General features: G+C 45.1%; 1 protein-coding gene across 4 annotated transcripts in view; it reads left to right on the top strand.

The window, feature by feature from the left end:
* Positions 1-18636, top strand: part of LOC137427987 (calaxin) — a 68053-nt gene that overhangs the window by 21906 nt on the left and 27511 nt on the right. Inside the window, exon 1 of one of the 4 annotated variants that reach the window (XM_068117867.2) lies at positions 3307-3489. The exons of 1 other annotated variant lie outside the window; for it this stretch is intronic. In XM_068117867.2, the coding sequence (XP_067973968.2) occupies positions 3432-3489 (58 nt within the window). In that variant the 5' untranslated portion in view covers positions 3307-3431. Of the gene's footprint in view, positions 1-3306; positions 3490-3511; positions 3541-18636 lie in introns of those variants that run through there. 2 more of the 4 variants (XM_068117866.2, XM_068117869.2) reach the window with 2 other exon arrangements.

Here is an 18636-nt window from a genome sequence, read left to right as displayed (position 1 = left end):
ACCACCACTCTCCTCAAAAAGGACCCATTCGGGCGACTGATAAGTACCGGCCGGCCAAAGGGGATTTATTTTTATTATATTTTCCCTGTGTGTGTGTTCAACACTGCGTGGGGGTACACTACATGACCAAAAGTATGCGGACACCCCTTCTAATTAGTGGATTCGGCTGTTTCAGCCACACCTATTGCTGACAGGTATATATAATCAAGCACATAGCCATGCAATCTCCATAGACAAACATTGGCAGTAGAATGGGCCGTACTGAAAAGCTCAGTGACTTTCAACGTGGCACCATCATAGGATGCCACCTTTCCAACAAGTCAGTTCATCAAATATCTCCCCTGCTAGAGCTGCCCCAGTCAATTGTAAGTGCTATTATTGTGAAGTGGAAACGTCTAGGAGCAAGAACAGCTCAGCCACGAAGTTTTAGGCCACACAAGCTCACAGAACGGGACCGTCGAGTGCTGAAGCGTGTAGTGCGTAAAAATCGTCTGTCCTTGGTTGCAACACTCACTACCGAGTTCCAAACTGCCTCTGGAAGCAACGTCAGCACAACAACTGTTCGTCGGGAGCTTCATGAAATGGGTTTCCATGGCCGAGCAGCCGCACACAAGCCTAAGATCACCATGCGCAATGCCAAGCGTCGGCTGGAGTGGTGTAAGGCTCGCCGCCATTGGACTTTGGAGCAGTGGCAACGCGTTCTCTGGAGTGATGAATTCACCTTCTGGCAGTCCAACGGATTAATATGGGCTTGGCGGATGCCAGGAGAACGCTACCTGCCCGAATGCATAGTGCCAACTGTAAAGTTTGGTGGAGGACGAATAATGGTCTGGGACTGTTTTTCATGGTTCAGGCTAGGCCCCTTAGTTCCAGTGAAGGGAAATCTTAACGCTACAGCATACAATGACATTCTCGACGATTGTGTGCTTCCAACTTTGTGGCATCAGTTTGGCGAAGGCCCTTTCCTGTTTCAGCATGACAATGGCCCGTGCACAAAGCGAGGTCCATACAGAAATGGTTTGTCGAGATCAGTGTGGAAGAACTTGGGGGGGGGGACCAACTCCATATTAATGCCCATTATTTTGGAATGAGATGTTCGATGTTTGGGTGTCCACACACTTTTGGTCATGTAGTGTACCTCAGTTGGGAAATTAATTTACCTCAGCCTTTATTTCAATATTTTCTTTCCTTCATTTATTTACATTAAAATCATTATTGTTGAATTTTTTGGTCGTGTTGGCATGTTTTGTGGTTTCGGAATCAACCTGTGTGTTCCGTTCAGCTAAACGCTTCACATTCCAATTCCCGCGTGCGAAAAAATAACCCTCATCTTCGGCCGGTCGCCTCGGAGTTAAAGCTGATTCGGCTATCCGCCACCGGTGATCTTAATCGCCGGCGACATGACAATACCCTCGGGATTTTAATTTTGGTATTTTTCCTGACAACGAATGGTACTTGGAATGAGGTTTGTCTTCGTAGAATGCAGAACATTTTTCAATTCCACCCCAAGTTTTATCAGTGAATTGTTTGATTGTCTGGTTTCATGTTTCACAGCAGCAACGGATGATACAGTCGTCAGCCATGACCAATCAGAACTGAAGCAGCAAAACCTTGAAACAAACTCTTGAAGCAGCAAAACTCCTTTATTCCTCTTTTCTCCCACCTCTGGAACAAACTCCCTCACTTTCTTCAATCCAACGCCTCCCTCCAGGTCTTTAAAACAGCTGTTCACCACCATCTCTTATCTTCCCCCATCCAAAACCTTGATCTCTTCTACCCCCGTTAATTCACCCCCAGATCCACTTTTTTTGAAATACCGACTTCTTTTCTGAAAGTCCGAGCTGTGTCCATGTGTTTTATACCTCTCCCACCCCACCCCCCGTCCCCCGCCTTCCCATGCCTCCTCCCCTCAAGCCCTCTCCCTCCCACAGATCTCCCGATGTCCTTGTTCTCTGCTGTTGTCTTTGTGTGCTTCCCCCTCTCTCCCCATCTTGTCTACCGCTCCCCATATTATTTGTTTTATGTGTCAGTTAATTTTTTTGTGATTAATGTTAGCTCTTACACGAGCCTCGATCTTGTATACAAAAACAAAAAGACCCAAAGGACCCAGATGACCCAAAAAGACCTAAAAGTCTCCAAGGACCCAAAAGTCCCCGAGTACTCAAAAGACCCCGAACACCAAAAGACACAGAAGACCCAAAAGACCCAGAAGAATCTAGATCCAAATGATCCCGAGGCCCCCCCCCCCCCCCCCCCCGAGTCCCGCAGACAGTTGAGTTATGCTACAAAGCGCAGGTATGCTACAAGGCGGTGAAGACCAATTAAAATTTGGTACAACCGACCAACGGACCCACGAGTTATCATAAAAACACACACCAGGTAAATCAGACTTTTTTTGTAAATAAACTCCCTAAGGTGGGGGTCTATATGTACCGACCCAGCAGACCCCGGTGTTGTGTTTGGGAAGAATCACGGTCCGGACCACAGGCGTGCAACAACAACAACAACAGGCTTTATTCCAAATCTCCGCCAATGATTCACTCTTCTTCTTCACCTTCACCAGGTCGCCCTTATTCGTCCAAAACCGGATTAGCATTTACCTGGTAAATACATGAGCAGGACACAACACCCATCTCTCAGCACCCTCTGTGCCTACCTCGTAAAATAAACACCTCCAAACTTGATACCTCGTGGTTGTTCACGGTGTTCACACCAAGCAAGCAATGATCTGATAAATACCTCAGCTCGATCTGGTTGAGGGAAAGGATCCATTCGGAGTACGATGTATGGTGCAGAGGAGGTGGATAATCACGAGGTCCCAGACGGCAGACATTCATTCATTCATTCATTCATTCATTCATTCATTCATTCATTCATTCATTCATTCATTCATTCATTCATTCATTCATTCATTCATTCATTCATTCATTCCCCCAGTTTCCAAGATGGCGGTGAACGTCGTGTCCGAGCTTTGAGGTTGCTTTACCGGGACTCTGATATGATTACACGGTGCTTACAGTTATTGCATGGTAAGACCAAAAAAGTGCAAATAAGCCGTCGGTATCCGTGATGAGATGATGGGGAAACCTACCATGCCGCCACCCGTCGCCATATCGATTCCACGGGTGAAATTGTAACGGGGCGGTGTATATACATGCGGCCGCTGTTTCGATCGCTCGGAATATTTTTTTCCCTTCCTATTGAGAAGAATATAACCTCCCATTTTTTAGCTCTTTCAACTAGCGCAGGAATAAAATACTTCTTTTTTTATATTATTTTTACCACGGGCTTGTCCTAATTTAATTGAGGACGAAAGAGGTGAGTGAGGTCGTTACCATGGTGAGACAAACCGGACCAACTGAACCTCCTCACGAAGATCGTATTCATTGATAAGCAGTTTTACAAACGCCGAAGTTGCCGTTTTATCCGCCATGTGCAGCAGGGCGCAGCAGGAGCTTATCGAGAAACTGAGACAACGACACAAGTGCTGTAAGTTTGGAATCGCCAGAGGAATGAAGATGCACGGTGGTGTTGGTATCGGTAAGGTGTAGCAGTTCAGTACCGTGGGTGGTGTAAACAACTAAGGGGTGGCAGCTTGGTACCGTGGGTGGTGTAAACAACTAAGGGGTGGCAGCTTGGTACCGTGGGTGGTGTAAACAACTAAGGGGTCGCAGCTTGATACCGTGGGTGGTGTAAACAACTAAGGGGTGGCAGCTTGGTACCGTGGGTGGTGTAAACAACTAAGGGGTGGCAGCTTGGTACCGTGGGTGGTGTAAACAACTAAGGGGTCGCAGCTTGATACCCTGGGTGGTGTAAACAACTAAGGGGTGGCAGCTTGGTACCGTGGGTGGTGTAAACAACTACTCAAGGTTTCGAATGAATTACAATCAGTGCCCGTTGTTTGTTCTGGACACCGAATGATTTAATTAAGTCCTTACTGAGATTCTCACGAGATTCTGATGAGATTCTCACCAGACTTCGTGACGTGTGAAATCAGCTGATATTTTTGAATGGGAAATGTGATTCAGACTTGAGAACCACGTGATTCCGCGATCACTGAGTATCATTTGATTAACTCAAAGGCGATTCATAAAGTCTTATCTTATTTTATCTCCACCACCGAAGGACCAAGGTTATGGTTTCACCCTTGTTTGTGTGTCTGTCTTAATAGAACACCTCAAAGTTATGGAGGGATTCGGACAAAATTGGCCAATGAGTTGGTTCAGGCACAATAACAAGCCAATCAAGGATGAGTTGGTTCGGGCACAATAACAAGCCAATCAAGGATGAGTTGGTTCGGGCACAATAACAAGCCAATCAAGGATGAGTTGGTTCAGGCACAATAACAAGCCAATCAAGGATGAGTTGGTTCGGGCACAATAACAAGCCAATCAAGGATGAGTTGGTTCGGGCACAATAACAAGCCAATCAAGGATGAGTTGGTTCAGGCACAATAACAAGCCAATCAAGGATGAGTTGGTTCGGGCACAATAACAAGCCAATCAAGGATGAGTTGGTTCGGGCACAATAACAAGCCAATCAAGGATGAGTTGGTTCGGGCACAATAACAAGCCAATCAAGGATGAGTTGGTTCGGGCACAATAACAAGCCAATCAAGGATGAGTTGGTTCAGGCACAATAACAAGCCAATCAAGGATGAGTTGGTTCGGGCACAATAACAAGCCAATCAAGGATGAGTTGGTTCGGGCACAATAACAAGCCAATCAAGGATGAGTTGGTTCGGGCACAATAACTAGCCAATCAAGGATGAGTTGGTTCGGGCACAATAACAAGCCAATCAAGGATCAGTTGGTTCGGGCACAATAACAAGCCAATCAAGGATGAGTTGGTTCGGGCACAATAACAAGCCAATCAAGGATGAGTTGGTTCGGGCACAATAACAAGCCAATCAAGGATCAGTTGGTTCGGGCACAATAACAAGCCAATCAAGGATCAGTTGGTTCGGGCACAATAACAAGCCAAACAAGGATCAGTTGGTTCGGGCACAATAACAAGCCAAACAAGGATGAGTTGGTTCGGGCACAATAACAAGCCAAACAAGGATCAGTTGGTTCGGGCACAATAACAAGCCAAACAAGGATGAGTTGGTTCGGGCACAATAACAAGCCAATCAAGGATGAGTTGGTTCGGGCACAATAACAAGCCAAACAAGGATGAGTTGGTTCGGGCACAATAACAAGCCAATCAAGGATCAGTTGGTTCGGGCACAATAACAAGCCAAACAAGGATGAGTTGGTTCGGGCACAATAACTAGCCAATCAAGGATGAGTTGGTTCGGGCACAATAACAAGCCAATCAAGGATCAGTTGGTTCGGGCACAATAACAAGCCAAACAAGGATGAGTTGGTTCGGGCACAATAACTAGCCAATCAAGGATCAGTTGGTTCGGGCACAATAACAAGCCAATCAAGGATAAGTTGGTTCGGACACAATAACAAGCCAAACAAGGATGAGTTGGTTCGGGCACAATAACAAGCCAATCAAGGATAAGTTGGTTCGGGCACAATAACAAGCCAATCAAGGATCAGTTGGTTCGGGCACAATAACAAGCCAATCAAGGATCAGTTGGTTCGGGCACAATAACAAGCCAAACAAGGATGAGTTGGTTCAGGCACAATAACAAGCCAATCAAGGATAAGTTGGTTCGGGCACAATAACAAGCCAAACAAGGATGAGTTGGTTCGGGCACAATAACAAGCCAATCAAGGATGAGTTGGTTCAGGCACAATAACAAGCCAAACAAGGATGAGTTGGTTCGGGCACAATAACAAGCCAAACAAGGATGAGTTGGTTCGGGCACAATAACAAGCCAATCAAGGATAAGTTGGTTCGGGCACAATAACAAGCCAATCAAGGATGAGTTGGTTCGGGCACAATAACTAGCCAATCAAGGATAAGTTGGTTCGGGCACAATAACTAGCCAATCAAGGATCAGTTGGTTCGGGCACAATAACAAGCCAATCAAGGATCAGTTGGTTCGGGCACAATAACAAGCCAAACAAGGATGAGTTGGTTCGGGCACAATAACAAGCCAATCAAGGATAAGTTGGTTCGGGCACAATAACAAGCCAATCAAGGATAAGTTGGTTCGGGCACAATAACAAGCCAATCAAGGATGAGTTGGTTCGGGCACAATAACTAGCCAATCAAGGATAAGTTGGTTCGGGCACAATAACTAGCCAATCAAGGATGAGTTGGTTCGGGCACAATAACTAGCCAATCAAGGATGAGTTGGTTCGGGCACAACAACAAGCCAATCAAGGATCAGTTGGTTCAGGCACAATAACAAGCCAATCAAGGATGAGTTGGTTCGGGCACAATAACAAGCCAATCAAGGATGAGTTGGTTCAGGCACAATAACAAGCCAATCAAGGATGAGTTGGTTCAGGCACAATAACAAGCCAATCAAGGATGAGTTGGTTCGGGCACAATAACAAGCCAATCAAGGATGAGTTGGTTCGGGCACAATAACTAGCCAATCAAGGATGAGTTGGTTCGGGCACAATAACAAGCCAATCAAGGATCAGTTGGTTCAGGCACAATAACAAGCCAATCAAGGATCAGTTGGTTCGGGCACAATAACAAGCCAATCAAGGATGAGTTGGTTCAGGCACAATAACAAGCCAATCAAGGATAAGTTGGTTCGGGCACAATAACAAGCCAATCAAGGATAAGTTGGTTCGGGCACAATAACAAGCCAATCAAGGATGAGTTGGTTCGGGCACAATAACTAGCCAATCAAGGATAAGTTGGTTCGGGCACAATAACTAGCCAATCAAGGATGAGTTGGTTCGGGCACAATAACTAGCCAATCAAGGATGAGTTGGTTCGGGCACAACAACAAGCCAATCAAGGATCAGTTGGTTCAGGCACAATAACAAGCCAATCAAGGATGAGTTGGTTCGGGCACAATAACAAGCCAATCAAGGATGAGTTGGTTCAGGCACAATAACAAGCCAATCAAGGATGAGTTGGTTCGGGCACAATAACAAGCCAAACAAGGATGAGTTGGTTCGGGCACAATAACTAGCCAATCAAGGATAAGTTGGTTCGGGCACAATAACTAGCCAATCAAGGATAAGTTGGTTCGGGCACAATAACAAGCCAAACAAGGATGAGTTGGTTCGGGCACAATAACTAGCCAATCAAGGATGAGTTGGTTCGGGCACAATAACAAGCCAATCAAGGATGAGTTGGTTCGGGCACAATAACAAGCCAAACAAGGATGAGTTGGTTCGGGCACAATAACAAGCCAAACAAGGATGAGTTGGTTCGGGCACAATAACAAGCCAATCAAGGATCAGTTGGTTCAGGCACAATAACAAGCCAATCAAGGATGAGTTGGTTCGGGCACAATAACAAGCCAATCAAGGATGAGTTGGTTCGGGCACAATAACAAGCCAATCAAGGATGAGTTGGTTTGGGCACAATAACAAGCCAAACAAGGATGAGTTGGTTCGGGCACAATAACAAGCCAATCAAGGATGAGTTGGTTCGGGCACAATAACAAGCCAAACAAGGATGAGTTGGTTCGGGCACAATAACAAGCCAATCAAGGATCAGTTGGTTCAGGCACAATAACTAGCCAATCAAGGATGAGTTGGTTCGGGCACAATAACAAGCCAATCAAGGATGAGTTGGTTTGGGCACAATAACAAGCCAAACAAGGATGAGTTGGTTCGGGCACAATAACAAGCCAATCAAGGATCAGTTGGTTCAGGCACAATAACAAGCCAATCAAGGATGAGTTGGTTCGGGCACAACAACAAGCCAATCAAGGATCAGTTGGTTCAGGCACAATAACAAGCCAATCAAGGATGAGTTGGTTCGGGCACAATAACAAGCCAATCAAGGATGAGTTGGTTCAGGCACAATAACAAGCCAATCAAGGATGAGTTGGTTCAGGCACAATAACAAGCCAATCAAGGATGAGTTGGTTCGGGCACAATAACAAGCCAATCAAGGATGAGTTGGTTCGGGCACAATAACAAGCCAATCAAGGATGAGTTGGTTCGGGCACAATAACAAGCCAATCAAGGATGAGTTGGTTCGGGCACAATAACAAGCCAATCAAGGATCAGTTGGTTCAGGCACAATAACAAGCCAAACAAGGATGAGTTGGTTCGGGCACAATAACAAGCCAATCAAGGATGAGTTGGTTCAGGCACAATAACAAGCCAATCAAGGATCAGTTGGTTCAGGCACAATAACAAGCCAATCAAGGATGAGTTGGTTCGGGCACAATAACAAGCCAATCAAGGATCAGTTGGTTCAGGCACAATAACAAGCCAATCAAGGATAAGTTGGTTCGGGCACAATAACAAGCCAATCAAGGATGAGTTGGTTCAGGCACAATAACAAGCCAATCAAGGATGAGTTGGTTCGGGCACAATAACAAGCCAATCAAGGATGAGTTGGTTCGGGCACAATAACAAGCCAATCAAGGATCAGTTGGTTCGGGCACAATAACTAGCCAATCAAGGATAAGTTGGTTCGGGCACAATAACAAGCCAATCAAGGATAAGTTGGTTCGGGCACAATAACTAGCCAATCAAGGATAAGTTGGTTCGGGCACAATAACAAGCCAATCAAGGATAAGTTGGTTCGGGCACAATAACAAGCCAATCAAGGATAAGTTGGTTCGGGCACAATAACTAGCCAATCAAGGATGAGTTGGTTCGGGCACAATAACAAGCCAATCAAGGATGAGTTGGTTCGGGCACAATAACAAGCCAATCAAGGATCAGTTGGTTCGGGCACAATAACAAGCCAATCAAGGATGAGTTGGTTCGGGCACAATAACAAGCCAATCAAGGATGAGTTGGTTCGGGCACAATAACAAGCCAATCAAGGATGAGTTGGTTCGGGCACAATAACAAGCCAATCAAGGATGAGTTGATTCGGGCACAATAACAAGCCAATCAAGGATCAGTTGGTTCGGGCACAATAACAAGCCAAACAAGGATGAGTTGGTTCGGGCACAATAACAAGCCAAACAAGGATGAGTTGGTTCGGGCACAATAACAAGCCAAACAAGGATGAGTTGGTTCGGGCACAATAACAAGCCAATCAAGGATGAGTTGGTTCGGGCACAATAACAAGCCAATCAAGGATGAGTTGGTTCGGGCACAATAACAAGCCAATCAAGGATGAGTTGGTTCGGGCACAATAACAAGCCAATCAAGGATCAGTTGGTTCGGGCACAATAACAAGCCAAACAAGGATGAGTTGGTTCGGGCACAATAACAAGCCAATCAAGGATGAGTTGGTTCGGGCACAATAACAAGCCAAACAAGGATAAGTTGGTTCGGGCACAATAACAAGCCAAACAAGGATGAGTTGGTTCGGGCACAATAACAAGCCAAACAAGGATGAGTTGGTTCGGGCACAATAACAAGCCAAACAAGGATGAGTTGGTTCAGGCACAATAACAAGCCAAACAAGGATGAGTTGGTTCAGGCACAATAACAAGCCAATCAAGGATGAGTTGGTTCAGGCACAATAACAAGCCAATCAAGGATGAGTTGGTTCGGGCACAATAACAAGCCAAACAAGGATGAGTTGGTTCAGGCACAATAACAAGCCAATCAAGGATCAGTTGGTTCGGGCACAATAACAAGCCAATCAAGGATGAGTTGGTTCGGGCACAATAACAAGCCAATCAAGGATGAGTTGGTTCGGGCACAATAATAAGCCAATCAAGGATGAGTTGGTTCGGGCACAATAACAAGCCAATCAAGGATGAGTTGGTTCGGGCACAATAACAAGCCAATCAAGGATGAGTTGGTTCGGGCACAATAACAAGCCAATCAAGGATGAGTTGGTTCGGGCACAATAACAAGCCAATCAAGGATGAGTTGGTTCAGGCACAATAACAAGCCAAACAAGGATGAGTTGGTTCGGGCACAATAACTAGCCAAACAAGGATAAGTTGGTTCGGGCACAATAACAAGCCAATCAAGGATAAGTTGGTTCGGGCACAATAACAAGCCAATCAAGGATGAGTTGGTTCGGGCACAATAACAAGCCAATCAAGGATGAGTTGGTTCAGGCACAATAACAAGCCAATCAAGGATGAGTTGGTTCGGGCACAATAACAAGCCAAACAAGGATAAGTTGGTTCAGGCACAATAACAAGCCAATCAAGGATGAGTTGGTTCGGGCACAATAACAAGCCAATCAAGGATGAGTTGGTTCAGGCACAATAACAAGCCAAACAAGGATAAGTTGGTTCGGGCACAATAACAAGCCAATCAAGGATGAGTTGGTTCAGGCACAATAACAAGCCAAACAAGGATGAGTTGGTTCAGGCACAATAACAAGCCAAACAAGGATAAGTTGGTTCGGGCACAATAACAAGCCAATCAAGGATAAGTTGGTTCGGGCACAATAACTAGCCAATCAAGGATAAGTTGGTTCGGGCACAATAACTAGCCAAACAAGGATAAGTTGGTTCGGGCACAATAACAAGCCAATCAAGGATGAGTTGGTTCGGGCACAATAACTAGCCAATCAAGGATGAGTTGGTTCGGGCACAACAACAAGCCAATCAAGGATCAGTTGGTTCAGGCACAATAACAAGCCAATCAAGGATGAGTTGGTTCGGGCACAATAACAAGCCAATCAAGGATGAGTTGGTTCAGGCACAATAACAAGCCAATCAAGGATGAGTTGGTTCGGGCACAATAACAAGCCAAACAAGGATGAGTTGGTTCGGGCACAATAACTAGCCAATCAAGGATAAGTTGGTTCGGGCACAATAACTAGCCAATCAAGGATAAGTTGGTTCGGGCACAATAACAAGCCAAACAAGGATGAGTTGGTTCGGGCACAATAACTAGCCAATCAAGGATGAGTTGGTTCGGGCACAATAACAAGCCAATCAAGGATGAGTTGGTTCGGGCACAATAACAAGCCAAACAAGGATGAGTTGGTTCGGGCACAATAACAAGCCAAACAAGGATGAGTTGGTTCGGGCACAATAACAAGCCAATCAAGGATCAGTTGGTTCAGGCACAATAACAAGCCAATCAAGGATGAGTTGGTTCGGGCACAATAACAAGCCAATCAAGGATGAGTTGGTTCGGGCACAATAACAAGCCAATCAAGGATGAGTTGGTTTGGGCACAATAACAAGCCAAACAAGGATGAGTTGGTTCGGGCACAATAACAAGCCAATCAAGGATGAGTTGGTTCGGGCACAATAACAAGCCAAACAAGGATGAGTTGGTTCGGGCACAATAACAAGCCAATCAAGGATCAGTTGGTTCAGGCACAATAACTAGCCAATCAAGGATGAGTTGGTTCGGGCACAATAACAAGCCAATCAAGGATGAGTTGGTTTGGGCACAATAACAAGCCAAACAAGGATGAGTTGGTTCGGGCACAATAACAAGCCAATCAAGGATCAGTTGGTTCAGGCACAATAACAAGCCAATCAAGGATGAGTTGGTTCGGGCACAACAACAAGCCAATCAAGGATCAGTTGGTTCAGGCACAATAACAAGCCAATCAAGGATGAGTTGGTTCGGGCACAATAACAAGCCAATCAAGGATGAGTTGGTTCAGGCACAATAACAAGCCAATCAAGGATGAGTTGGTTCAGGCACAATAACAAGCCAATCAAGGATGAGTTGGTTCGGGCACAATAACAAGCCAATCAAGGATGAGTTGGTTCGGGCACAATAACAAGCCAATCAAGGATGAGTTGGTTCGGGCACAATAACAAGCCAATCAAGGATGAGTTGGTTCGGGCACAATAACAAGCCAATCAAGGATCAGTTGGTTCAGGCACAATAACAAGCCAAACAAGGATGAGTTGGTTCGGGCACAATAACAAGCCAATCAAGGATGAGTTGGTTCAGGCACAATAACAAGCCAATCAAGGATCAGTTGGTTCAGGCACAATAACAAGCCAATCAAGGATGAGTTGGTTCGGGCACAATAACAAGCCAATCAAGGATCAGTTGGTTCAGGCACAATAACAAGCCAATCAAGGATCAGTTGGTTCGGGCACAATAACAAGCCAATCAAGGATGAGTTGGTTCAGGCACAATAACAAGCCAATCAAGGATGAGTTGGTTCGGGCACAATAACAAGCCAATCAAGGATGAGTTGGTTCGGGCACAATAACAAGCCAATCAAGGATCAGTTGGTTCGGGCACAATAACTAGCCAATCAAGGATAAGTTGGTTCGGGCACAATAACAAGCCAATCAAGGATAAGTTGGTTCGGGCACAATAACTAGCCAATCAAGGATAAGTTGGTTCGGGCACAATAACAAGCCAATCAAGGATAAGTTGGTTCGGGCACAATAACAAGCCAATCAAGGATAAGTTGGTTCGGGCACAATAACTAGCCAATCAAGGATGAGTTGGTTCGGGCACAATAACAAGCCAATCAAGGATGAGTTGGTTCGGGCACAATAACAAGCCAATCAAGGATCAGTTGGTTCGGGCACAATAACAAGCCAATCAAGGATGAGTTGGTTCGGGCACAATAACAAGCCAATCAAGGATGAGTTGGTTCGGGCACAATAACAAGCCAATCAAGGATGAGTTGGTTCGGGCACAATAACAAGCCAATCAAGGATGAGTTGATTCGGGCACAATAACAAGCCAATCAAGGATCAGTTGGTTCGGGCACAATAACAAGCCAAACAAGGATGAGTTGGTTCGGGCACAATAACAAGCCAAACAAGGATGAGTTGGTTCGGGCACAATAACAAGCCAAACAAGGATGAGTTGGTTCGGGCACAATAACAAGCCAATCAAGGATGAGTTGGTTCGGGCACAATAACAAGCCAATCAAGGATGAGTTGGTTCGGGCACAATAACAAGCCAATCAAGGATGAGTTGGTTCGGGCACAATAACAAGCCAATCAAGGATCAGTTGGTTCGGGCACAATAACAAGCCAAACAAGGATGAGTTGGTTCGGGCACAATAACAAGCCAATCAAGGATGAGTTGGTTCGGGCACAATAACAAGCCAAACAAGGATAAGTTGGTTCGGGCACAATAACAAGCCAAACAAGGATGAGTTGGTTCGGGCACAATAACAAGCCAAACAAGGATGAGTTGGTTCGGGCACAATAACAAGCCAAACAAGGATGAGTTGGTTCAGGCACAATAACAAGCCAAACAAGGATGAGTTGGTTCAGGCACAATAACAAGCCAATCAAGGATGAGTTGGTTCAGGCACAATAACAAGCCAATCAAGGATGAGTTGGTTCGGGCACAATAACAAGCCAAACAAGGATGAGTTGGTTCAGGCACAATAACAAGCCAATCAAGGATCAGTTGGTTCGGGCACAATAACAAGCCAATCAAGGATGAGTTGGTTCGGGCACAATAACAAGCCAATCAAGGATGAGTTGGTTCGGGCACAATAATAAGCCAATCAAGGATGAGTTGGTTCGGGCACAATAACAAGCCAATCAAGGATGAGTTGGTTCGGGCACAATAACAAGCCAATCAAGGATGAGTTGGTTCGGGCACAATAACAAGCCAATCAAGGATGAGTTGGTTCGGGCACAATAACAAGCCAATCAAGGATGAGTTGGTTCAGGCACAATAACAAGCCAAACAAGGATGAGTTGGTTCGGGCACAATAACTAGCCAAACAAGGATAAGTTGGTTCGGGCACAATAACAAGCCAATCAAGGATAAGTTGGTTCGGGCACAATAACAAGCCAATCAAGGATGAGTTGGTTCGGGCACAATAACAAGCCAATCAAGGATGAGTTGGTTCAGGCACAATAACAAGCCAATCAAGGATGAGTTGGTTCGGGCACAATAACAAGCCAAACAAGGATAAGTTGGTTCAGGCACAATAACAAGCCAATCAAGGATGAGTTGGTTCGGGCACAATAACAAGCCAATCAAGGATGAGTTGGTTCAGGCACAATAACAAGCCAAACAAGGATAAGTTGGTTCGGGCACAATAACAAGCCAATCAAGGATGAGTTGGTTCAGGCACAATAACAAGCCAAACAAGGATGAGTTGGTTCAGGCACAATAACAAGCCAAACAAGGATAAGTTGGTTCGGGCACAATAACAAGCCAATCAAGGATAAGTTGGTTCGGGCACAATAACTAGCCAATCAAGGATAAGTTGGTTCGGGCACAATAACTAGCCAAACAAGGATAAGTTGGTTCGGGCACAATAACAAGCCAATCAAGGATGAGTTGGTTCGGGCACAATAACAAGCCAATCAAGGATGAGTTGGTTCGGGCACAATAACAAGCCAAACAAGGATAAGTTGGTTCGGGCACAATAACAAGCCAATCAAGGATAAGTTGGTTCGGGCACAATAACAAGCCAAACAAGGATAAGTTGGTTCGGGCACAATAACAAGCCAATCAAGGATAAGTTGGTTCGGGCACAATAACAAGCCAAACAAGGATAAGTTGGTTCGGGCACAATAACAAGCCAATCAAGGATAAGTTGGTTCGGGCACAATAACTAGCCAAACAAGGATAAGTTGGTTCGGGCACAATAACAAGCCAATCAAGGATAAGTTGGTTCGGGCACAATAACAAGCCAATCAAGGATAAGTTGGTTCGGGCACAATAACAAGCCAAACAAGGATAAGTTGGTTCGGGCACAATAACAAGCCAATCAAGGATAAGTTGGTTCGGGCACAATAACAAGCCAAACAAGGATAAGTTGGTTCGGGCACAATAACAAGCCAATCAAGGATCAGTTGGTTCGGGCACAATAACAAGCCAAACAAGGATCAGTTGGTTCGGGCACAATAACAAGCCAATCAAGGATAAGTTGGTTCGGGCACAATAACAAGCCAATCAAGGATAAGTTGGTTCGGGCACAATAACTAGCCAAACAAGGATAAGTTGGTTCGGGCACAATAACAAGCCAATCAAGGATAAGTTGGTTCGGGCACAATAACAAGCCAATCAAGGATAAGTTGGTTCGGGCACAATAACAAGCCAAACAAGGATAAGTTGGTTCGGGCACAATAACAAGCCAATCAAGGATAAGTTGGTTCGGGCACAATAACAAGCCAAACAAGGATAAGTTGGTTCGGGCACAATAACAAGCCAATCAAGGATCAGTTGGTTCGGGCACAATAACAAGCCAAACAAGGATCAGTTGGTTCGGGCACAATAACAAGCCAATCAAGGATAAGTTGGTTCGGGCACAATAACAAGCCAAACAAGGATAAGTTGGTTCGGGCACAATAACAAGCCAATCAAGGATAAGTTGGTTCGGGCACAATAACTAGCCAATCAAGGATGAGTTGGTTCGGGCACAATAACTAGCCAAACAAGGATGAGTTGGTTCGGGCACAATAACTAGCCAATCAAGGATAAGTTGGTTCGGGCACAATAACTAGCCAAACAAGGATAAGTTGGTTCGGGCACAATAACAAGCCAATCAAGGATCAGTTGGTTCGGGCACAATAACAAGCCAATCAAGGATGAGTTGGTTCGGGCACAATAACAAGCCAATCAAGGATAAGTTGGTTCGGGCACAATAACAAGCCAATCAAGGATGAGTTGGTTCAGGCACAATAACAAGCCAAACAAGGATGAGTTGGTTCAGGCACAATAACTAGCCAATCAAGGATAAGTTGGTTCGGGCACAATAACAAGCCAATCAAGGATGAGTTGGTTCGGGCACAATAACAAGCCAATCAAGGATAAATTGGTTCGGGCACAATAACAAGCCAATCAAGGATAAGTTGGTTCGGGCACAATAACAAGCCAAACAAGGATGAGTTGGTTCGGGCACAATAACAAGCCAAACAAGGATGAGTTGGTTCGGGCACAATAACAAGCCAATCAAGGATAAGTTGGTTCGGGCACAATAACAAGCCAATCAAGGATGAGTTGGTTCAGGCACAATAACAAGCCAAACAAGGATGAGTTGGTTCAGGCACAATAACAAGCCAATCAAGGATAAATTGGTTCGGGCACAATAACAAGCCAATCAAGGATAAGTTGGTTCGGGCACAATAACAAGCCAAACAAGGATGAGTTGGTTCGGGCACAATAACAAGCCAATCAAGGATCAGTTGGTTCGGGCACAATAACAAGCCAAACAAGGATGAGTTGGTTCAGGCACAATAACAAGCCAATCAAGGATCAGTTGGTTCGGGCACAATAACAAGCCAATCAAGGATCAGTTGGTTCGGGCACAATAACAAGCCAAACAAGGATGAGTTGGTTCGGGCACAATAACAAGCCAATCAAGGATAAGTTGGTTCGGGCACAATAACAAGCCAATCAAGGATGAGTTGGTTCGGGCACAATAACAAGCCAATCAAGGATGAGTTGGTTCGGGCACAATAACAAGCCAATCAAGGATCAGTTGGTTCGGGCACAATAACAAGCCAATCAAGGATCAGTTGGTTCGGGCACAATAACAAGCCAAACAAGGATGAGTTGGTTCAGGCACAATAACAAGCCAATCAAGGATCAGTTGGTTCGGGCACAATAACAAGCCAATCAAGGATCAGTTGGTTCGGGCACAATAACAAGCCAAACAAGGATGAGTTGGTTCGGGCACAATAACAAGCCAAACAAGGATGAGTTGGTTCAGGCACAATAACAAGCCAATCAAGGATCAGTTGGTTCGGGCACAATAACAAGCCAAACAAGGATGAGTTGGTTCGGGCACAATAACAAGCCAATCAAGGATGAGTTGGTTCAGGCACAATAACAAGCCAAACAAGGATGAGTTGGTTCGGGCACAATAACAAGCCAATCAAGGATGAGTTGGTTCGGTCACAATAAAAAGCCAATCAAGGATGAGTTGGTTCGGGCACAATAACAAGCCAATCAAGGATGAGTTGGTTCGGGCACAATAACAAGCCAATCAAGGATCAGTTGGTTCGGGCACAATAACAAGCCAAACAAGGATCAGTTGGTTCGGGCACAATAACAAGCCAAACAAGGATGAGTTGGTTCGGGCACAATAACAAGCCAATCAAGGATAAGTTGGTTCGGGCACAATAACAAGCCAATCAAGGATGAGTTGGTTCGGGCACAATAACAAGCCAATCAAGGATGAGTTGGTTCGGGCACAATAACAAGCCAATCAAGGATCAGTTGGTTCAGGCACAATAACAAGCCAATCAAGGATAAGTTGGTTCGGGCACAATAACAAGCCAATCAAGGATCAGTTGGTTCGGGCACAATAACAAGCCAATCAAGGATGAGTTGGTTCGGGCACAATAACAAGCCAATCAAGGATGAGTTGGTTCGGGCACAATAACAAGCCAATCAAGGATGAGTTGGTTCGGGCACAATAACAAGCCAATCAAGGATCAGTTGGTTCAGGCACAATAACAAGCCAATCAAGGATGAGTTGGTTCGGGCACAATAACAAGCCAAACAAGGATGAGTTGGTTCGGGCACAATAACAAGCCAATCAAGGATGAGTTGGTTCGGGCACAATAACAAGCCAAACAAGGATGAGTTGGTTCGGGCACAATAACAAGCCAAACAAGGATGAGTTGGTTCGGGCACAATAACAAGCCAAACAAGGATGAGTTGGTTCGGGCACAATAACAAGCCAAACAAGGATAAGTTGGTTCGGGCACAATAACAAGCCAAACAAGGATAAGTTGGTTCAGGCACAATAACAAGCCAAACAAGGATAAGTTGGTTCGGGCACAATAACAAGCCAAACAAGGATAAGTTGGTTCGGGCACAATAACAAGCCAAACAAGGATGAGTTGGTTCGGGCACAATAACAAGCCAAACAAGGATGAGTTGGTTCGGGCACAATAACAAGCCAAACAAGGATGAGTTGGTTCAGGCACAATAACAAGCCAAACAAGGATGAGTTGGTTCGGGCACAATAACAAGCCAATCAAGGATGAGTTGGTTCAGGCACAATAACAAGCCAAACAAGGATGAGTTGGTTCGGGCACAATAACAAGCCAATCAAGGATGAGTTGGTTCGGTCACAATAAAAAGCCAATCAAGGATGAGTTGGTTCGGGCACAATAACAAGCCAATCAAGGATGAGTTGGTTCGGGCACAATAACAAGCCAATCAAGGATCAGTTGGTTCAGGCACAATAACAAGCCAATCAAGGATAAGTTGGTTCGGGCACAATAACAAGCCAAACAAGGATAAGTTGGTTCGGGCACAATAACAAGCCAAACAAGGATGAGTTGGTTCGGGCACAATAACAAGCCAAACAAGGATAAGTTGGTTCGGGCACAATAACAAGCCAAACAAGGATAAGTTGGTTCAGGCACAATAACAAGCCAAACAAGGATAAGTTGGTTCGGGCACAATAACAAGCCAAACAAGGATGAGTTGGTTCGGGCACAATAACAAGCCAAACAAGGATGAGTTGGTTCGGGCACAATAACAAGCCAATCAAGGATGAGTTGGTTCGGGCACAATAACAAGCCAAACAAGGATGAGTTGGTTCGGGCACAATAACAAGCCAATCAAGGATAAGTTGGTTCGGGCACAATAACAAGCCAAACAAGGATGAGTTGGTTCGGGCACAATAACAAGCCAATCAAGGATGAGTTGGTTCGGGCACAATAACAAGCCAAACAAGGATGAGTTGGTTCGGGCACAATAACAAGCCAATCAAGGATAAGTTGGTTCGGGCACAATAACAAGCCAA

Source organism: Myxine glutinosa, chromosome 5 (assembly GCF_964187855.1).
Source record: "Myxine glutinosa chromosome 5, kmMyxGlut1.1, whole genome shotgun sequence".
In the NCBI taxonomy this organism is placed as follows: domain Eukaryota; kingdom Metazoa; phylum Chordata; class Myxini; order Myxiniformes; family Myxinidae; genus Myxine; species Myxine glutinosa.
This window is presented reverse-complemented; position numbering and strand designations above follow the sequence as displayed.